The following is a 7,737-nucleotide window of genomic DNA, read 5'->3' on the forward strand; positions in this document are numbered from 1 at the left end:
TGCTCATTTTTATTTATTTTAATCTTTTGAGTATGTATATATTTTAATACTTTTTTTAATCTTATTTATTTATTTTTGCTACATTTTTAACATTTTTATTACATATTTATTTTAATCTATTTATTTATTTTACTTTATAATTCATTTGAATCTATTTGTATTTATTTTATTCATTTATTATTACAACATTTTTATTTTACTCAAATATTTATTCTATTCATTTATATCAAATTTGTATATTTTTATTTTAATCAAATATACATTTTTGTATTAATTTATATAAAATTTTAATAAAATAAAAAACTACTTTTTATTTATTAATTTTTCTATTTAAAAAAAAAAAAATTATCTTCTGTTATCAAATATTTATTTTATTAATTTATTTATATGAAATTTGGATTTTAATCTTTTAATTTTTTTTTTATTCAAATATTTATTTTTGTATTCATTTATATAAAAATAATCAATTTTTATTTCTTTAATCTTATTTTGACACTTCACCTATTTATGATCATGATATCCTCCTGTTGTCCCGGTGGTTTGAAAGCCCCTGAGCTCGCTGCGCCCCCTGCTGGCCAACACTCGTGTCTCCTTAACCAGTGAAGTGTAGTTGTGCTTGTAACGCTGGGAAACTGAACTCTTTGTGTGCTGTGTTTTGTTGCGCAGGAGAAAGCCTGGTAGGTAGCGGTAAGACAAATGACTTTTGCACATTCCCCTCTCTAACACACAGTTCCGCGTGCGTGTGTGTGTTTGTGTTTGTGTTTGTTTGTGTGTGTGTGTGTGTGTTTCTCCTCCGTTTTTCCCTCTGTTCCCAGTCTGTGAGTCGTGACACGTCCTGGGACAGCTAAAGACTAAACCCGAAGACCTTTTGACTTCTGATTTTAGGTAAATGTCCTTGAAAGGGACCGAACGCTAGATGAGGGCTTTCAATCTTTTAGATGCAGCGGACCCCCAAATATGATCATCCTCAGACCAGGGAAATTCATAAGGGAGCTATCAATATTAATGTATAAAGACCCAGTCTATACTGTCAGAAATACATTTTATAAGTATGTTATATTATTTGTAAAGTATTTAGTTTGTTTTTTTATTAAAAATGTACTCTATAGTACTGCACTGCGTATTGTTTATTTTTGTATATTATACTATAGTATAATATACAAAAATAAAACATAAAAAATAAACATATTAAAATAAATTTTATATATATATATATATATATATATATATATATATATATATATATATATATATATATATATATATATATTATTTTAATTTATTTTAATGTTTATTTAACTTTTAACTCTAAAAATTCAATAATTTAACTCTATTCTTTATTATTTATTTTATTAAATTATTAATGGGTTTTTTATTCCTCTTATCTCAAATATATCAACTATATTTTTAAATTTTAAATGTTTAATTTAACATTTTAATATATCTTTATTATTTATTTTATTAATTAATTAATATAAAATGTATTTTAACCTAATTTGTTTGAATCTAAACCTATTTGTTATTCCTTTATATACATTTTTTTTATTTCCCCATATTCCCCTATTATTTCCATTATTTAACTTTTATAATACATTTTTATTATTCATTTTATTAATATAAAATGTATTTAAATCTAATATTTATTTTATTCCTTGATATACATTTTTTATTAATTTTAATCTTTTATTATTATTTATTTGTCTGGTTTGATTGCACATTCCCGATGCTCCCGAACCCCGGTTTAAACCTCTTCATAGTCGAGGCGTTCATGCATTGACAAACAAACAGATCGCTTTATTTTTCCCATCATGCATGCGGTCGATCCTGAATGAAGGGCTGTGCACGTCATCTCACGGCCTCATGGATTCATGTCTCCCGCAGAGAAAGGTCAAGGGTCACGGCATGCGTGTGTGTGTGTGGCTCACGGGTTCACTGGCGGCACCGCTGCAGCTTCGGCATTTCTGTTGGGTTACATGCGCTAGGAGAGCTAGGGCTGCCCTCCACTAAACATCTAGTAGTTGTTCATTTAAGCCATTAGTCGACTAATCACACCTTTATATTAATAAGCCATAAATCATAATAATGTGCTTTTAATTGCCTGTATAAAATACGGATAGCATAATCAGATTCGAACATAAAGCTGCAACACCTAATGATCATAAATGTGTCGTGAAAAAAGCAGAATTAGACTCTAAACATTTTAATAATTTATTAATATTTAAAAAATATATATTAATTATTAAAAAAAAATGTAATTTTTAATAATTTTCTGTGTTTTTGGCTGCAGAGATTAAGTCACGATGCTGACTCGTCATCTATATGCTCGATTCATACGGATTACATAATCTGAGAATATTCATTTTCCATTGGAATCTGTTCATTCAAGTGTAAAAACTGTCAAGCTTTCTATAGATATATTTCTCATGTCTGAAGCAAGTATACGCTGAGTTTCAGTTCATTTATGATGCGCTCAAGGTCAAGATCGACAGAAAGCCTCATTATTTTACAAAAGCACAACGTTTTGTTGTTATTGTGAGTTGACAGAGATAAGAGTAGAGCCTTTACTGTTTGCTTTACTCTCATCCGTATGAGCAAACATGAGGGAGTATTTTGAGTTAAATGTGAGTAATCGCCTGTAATAATGCAGTAACACTCTCTCCACACACACTAATAATAGCACACGTTTATCTAGTTAACATCACACTTGTACAGTTGCTGCTACTCGCATGTCTCAGTGATATAGCCTTATTTGAGGTCGATAATTGAATGGCGAATGTTTGGATTTCCTTTTTCAGGTTTTTTATTAACTAAACGACTAATATAAGTGTGTTCGACGAAGCCTCTTCTAGCCGACTGACGGTTATAGGACTATTAAGTTGTCTTTGGCGGCCTGTTTTAATTTTAGCTTTAGTCTAGTCTTTGTGTCAAGCTGTCATTTTAGTTTTTATTAGTTTTAGTCACGTTCATACTCTTTTTAGTCTAGTCAAGTTTCAGTCGACTCAAAGTCTGAGCATTTTAGTCTTATTTTAGTCGGAATTATCCATGACTATTTTCATCTAGTTTTAGTCAATGAAAATTTAATTTTAGTCTCTTTTTAGTAATGCAATTCTATTTAACCCAGTCAATATAGTGAACCACTATGGAAAAATAGCAAAAGTAGCGAACCGAAAAGTAACACTCGTCTCATTCCCGGAGGTGGAAAAACAAGTTCTTCGTGACATCCAAGATTTACTGTATTAGAATTTAAATGCAAAAGAAAAGGCATGAGAGTCGGCTGTGTTTGTCAATTTTAAGTTTTAATTAAGGCGAGACACTACAGGTGAATAGGGTAACATTTTTAACTAGTTGATTACCTACATTAAGATGAGAAAAAAATGTATTACAAGTTTAATGTTTAAATATGCAAATTAGGCAATATCTAATTAAATATGCGCTAATTTGCATATATTTTAAAAAACGAAATCTGAGTATTGGATAAAGCCAGGTTAAAAATTATTTTTTCATTGTGTTCACATATTAGATGGGGAAAAATTACAGAGGGATTTATGGATATCTACTTTTGTTATCCTGTAAATCAGAATATACTGTCAAAAAATGATTTTCACCATGTTTTTTGGAATAAAATGTTGTATAAATCAGGCTAGGAATAATATATTTACAAATCCCTCTGTAAATGTCTTCATAATATAACTAGGTTCAAGACTGGAGAGTTTGGTGTATATCGGTGCGACTGAAGTGGAGATTTCAGACTTGCAGAATGAGAGAAAAGTCAGTTTGAGAAAACGGGCTTTAAAGATTTACCATCAGCCAATGAGATTGCGCATTCAGCCCTTTTACTTTCACGATTGGTTGCTGATATAAAGGAAATGACCATATTTGGATCCGACAGCATTGTACAGGAGAGAGAGAGCTTTCCAGCGGCGTGTGTGATGACAGCGGAGCAACATGTTGATTAAGAACGCCAACTTTTGTTGAGTTTATGAGAAATCTACAGACGCAAAGAGACAAAGTGTGTAAAATAAAGACCTAAATGTGTATTTCTGACTTTTTTTCACCACAAGTCTGAAAGAAGACATGTTATTGAAGACAAATATCCAAAAATCTCAAAATTGACCAGTAAAAAAAGCCCGATGTTTTTGCCTGCCGTGTCTCGCCTTAAAAATGTTTGTGATTTTAATATAACGACATGGCTAAATATTTTACCACTTGCTTATAAATCTCGATAGAAGTAGTGCATTGAATAATACGTTGTTTAAATTGTGCTTAATTTTTTTGGTAAATAAAAGTAGCTGATAACTTCTGGATTTGAAATAAAAATAGTGCGCAATGCAACCCTGATGCAAAATAATAATAACGCGACTAAACGAGACGAAATAACGTCACATAACATTTCGCCTCGTCTCGTTTTGGTCAACGAAAATGGAGACATTTGAGCATAGTTTTTATTTTGTAAAACACATTTAGTCTCGTTTTTATTCGTCAACAATATTGCATTATACATTTAATTATAGTTATCGTCACATGACCAGCATTTACACTGCCGTTCAAAAGTTTGGGGTCAGTGAGATTTTTAATGTTTTTAAAAGAAGTCTCTTCTGCTCACCAAGGCTGCATTTATTTGATTAAAAATACAAACAAAAACAGTAATATTGTAAAATATTATTATAATGTAAATCATCTGTTTTCTATGTGAATATATAGTAAAGTGTAATTTATTCCTGTGATCAAAGCTGAATGTTCAGCATCATTACTCCAGTCTTCAGTGTCACATGATCCTTCAGAAATCACTCTAATATGATGATTTGATGATCAAGACACATTTATGATTATTATCAGTGTAGAAAACAGTGGTGTACAAATTTCTTTCAAAATTCTTTTATGAATAGAACGTTCAAAAGAGCAGCATTTATTTAAAATAGAATATTTTCTAACATTATAAATGTCTTTACTGTCACTTTTGATCAGTTTAACTCATCCTTGATGAATAAAAGTATTGATTTATTTTATTTCTTTCCCCCAAAAATAAAATTCTTACTGACCCCAAACTTTTGAACGGTAGTGTTTAATGTTACAAAAGCTTTAGATTTCAGATAAATGCTGTTCATTTGAACTTTCTATTCATCAAAGAATCCTGAAATAAAAATGTAAAAAACTGTTTTCAACACTGATAATAATCATAAATGTTTCTTGATCATCACATCCTCATATTAGAGTGATTTCTGAAGGATCATGTGACACTGAAGACTGGAGTAATGATGCGAAAGTTGGTCGAGACAAACTTTAAGTTGGCTTGAGAAAGTTTGGACCAGAAAGTTTTTTGCTAGGTGGTTGCTAGGGTGTTCTGGGTGGTTGCTATGGTGTTGCTAGGCGGTTGCTATGGTGTTGCTAGGCGGTTGCTAAGGTATTTTGGGTGGTTGCTAGGTGGTTGCTAGGGTGTTCTGGGTGGTTGCTAGGGTGTTCTGGGTGGTTGCTATGGTGTTGCTATGCGGTTGCTAGGGTGTTCTGGGTGGTTGCTAGGCGGTTGCTAGGGTGTTCTGGGTGGTTGCTATGGTGTTGCTATGCGGTTGCTAAGGTATTCTGGGTGGTTGCTAGGCGGTTGCTAGGGTGTTATTGGTGGTTGCTATGCTGTTGCTAGGTGGTTGCTAGGGTATTCTGGTTGGTTGCTAGGGTGTTCTGGGTGGTTGCTAGGCGGTTGCTAGGGTGTTCTGGGTGGTTGCTATGGTGTTGCTAGGCGGTTGCTAGGGTATTCTGGGTAGTTGCTAGGCGGTTGCTAGGGTGTTCTGGGTGGTTACTATGCTGTTGCTGGGTGGTTGCTAGGGTGTTTTGGGTGGTTGCTAGGCGGTTGCTAGGGTGTTCTGGGTTGTTGCTATGGTGTTGCTAGGCGGTTGCTAGGGTGTTCTGGGTGGTTGCTATGGTGTTGTAGGCGGTTGCTAGGGTGTGCTGGGTGGTTGCTATGGTGTTTCTAGGCGGTTGCTAAGGTATTCTGGGTGGTTGCTAAGGTATTTTGGCTTTATTTCTTTCCCCCAAAAATAAAATTCTCACGGACCCCAAACTTTTGAACGGTAGTGTTTAATGTTACAAAAGCTTTAGATTTCAGATAAATGCTGTTCATTTGAACTTTCTATTCATCAAATAATCCTGAAATAAAAATGTAAACAACTGTTTTCAACACTGATAATAATCATAAATGTTTCTTGAGCATCAAATCATCATATTAGAGTGATTTCTGAAGGATCATGTGACACTGAAGACTGGAGTAATGATGCTGAACATTCAGCTTTGATCACAGGAATAAATTACACTTTACTAGATGCTGATTTACATTATAATAATATTTCACAATATTACTGTTTTTGTTTGTATTTTTAATCAAATCAATGCAGTCTTGGTGAGCAGAAGAGACTTCTTTTAAAAACATTAAATATCTCACTGACCCCAAACTTTTGAACAGCATTTACGTTACGTCTCATCTCGTTTTCGTCACGTCAAAGGTTCGTTGACGACGATATTTAGTCATAATTTTCATTGACGAAAGTGGCAGCCCTAGATAAAGCATGAACAATAAGTCAATAATCATGTTTTTTGTTTGGGTTTGGGTTTTATTCACATGCACAAAACGCTTGGAAACATTAATCTGAGTGTGTGTCTCTCTTTGATTGCGTCCTCAGAGTCTGAAAGAGGGATTGACGGCTGAACAAAGACTTCACCTGTTCGACAACAAGGACACGAAGGACTTCTGATTGGCCGACCGGCTGCACGCTAATAACACACCGTATTTTAGCCCAGTAATTAATCACTTAGAGACACACTGATCACAGCCTATATTAAACATGGTATGACGTTTGAGTTTATGTCTATAGTCTGAACTTCATGCACTTCAGTGACTGTGACATTTTGTTTTGTCGGTTTTCATCGCCATGTCTTAATGTAAATACTTTGTTTTTAACGAAGCATCTATCATGCGTACACTAAACACGAGTGTGTGAGCTACTGTTTTAACTCTTTAGTTTGTGTGAAGTGGAGTAAGTAACTACGTAACGACTCGATGATGCTAACGAGCTGTAGCGTAATCATGATGCTAGATGTGCTCGAGATCCGTCAGCGCTTGCATTATTAACTCCGGATGTCTTCGCTAAAGGACCAGTAACGGCTGTAAGACACACTCATGGTTGTGTTAGGCTGGCGTTGTGCATTAATAACAGTCCGCTCGTGAGAATGGGAGTTTCCTTGTTTCCTCCGGCTGATAAAGTCCTGTAGTGTTTGTTCAGTGGCAGTCCTTTGTATTTATTTAAATATTATGAATTTTTTGTCTCACATTTCCATTCATCTATACATTATTGTAAATATACTGCAAATGTACACGAACTGACGACAGGTTTATTAGCAATAAATATTTTTGCACCCTCTTTCTCACTGATTAATGTGTCGTTTATTTACGTTCCATTATTATAATTATTACAAGCCATCTATTTGTATGTGTGTAAATAATGAAGTTATGTGACGATTAGGGCTGTCAGTCAATTAAAATTAAGCAAATTGAATGCATGATGTGCCAATTAATCCATTTTGGCTGAGAAATTATTCACAAAAGATTGAGAGAGAGAGAGTGTGTGTGTGTGTGAGTGAGAGAGAGAGAGAGTGTGAGAGTGAGAGAGAGAGTGTGTGTGTGAGTGAGAGTGTGTGTGTGTGAGAGAGAGAGAGTGTGTGTGTGTGAGTGAATGAGAGAGAGTGTGTGAG

The 7,737-nt window shown here is 33.8% G+C and overlaps 1 protein-coding gene across 10 annotated transcripts in view; it reads left to right on the forward strand.

Moving 5' to 3' along the window:
• LOC307147299 (myosin phosphatase Rho interacting protein) overlaps window positions 1–7,410 on the forward strand; it is a 73,511-nt gene extending 66,101 nt beyond the window's left edge. For 5 of the 10 annotated variants that reach the window (XM_079851948.1, XM_079851953.1, XM_079851955.1 and 2 more), the window contains one exon: window positions 6,669–7,410. In XM_079851948.1, the coding sequence (XP_079708074.1) occupies window positions 6,669–6,740 (72 nt within the window). In that variant the 3' untranslated portion in view covers window positions 6,741–7,410. Of the gene's footprint in view, window positions 1–666; window positions 790–815; window positions 886–6,668 lie in introns of those variants that run through there. The other 5 variants (XM_079851957.1, XM_079851954.1, XM_079851951.1 and 2 more) reach the window with 3 other exon arrangements.
• Window positions 7,411–7,737: the final 327 nt, after the last annotated feature.

This window comes from Squalius cephalus (assembly GCF_949319135.1).
Source record: "Squalius cephalus genome assembly, chromosome: 19".
Classification (NCBI taxonomy): domain Eukaryota; kingdom Metazoa; phylum Chordata; class Actinopteri; order Cypriniformes; family Leuciscidae; genus Squalius; species Squalius cephalus.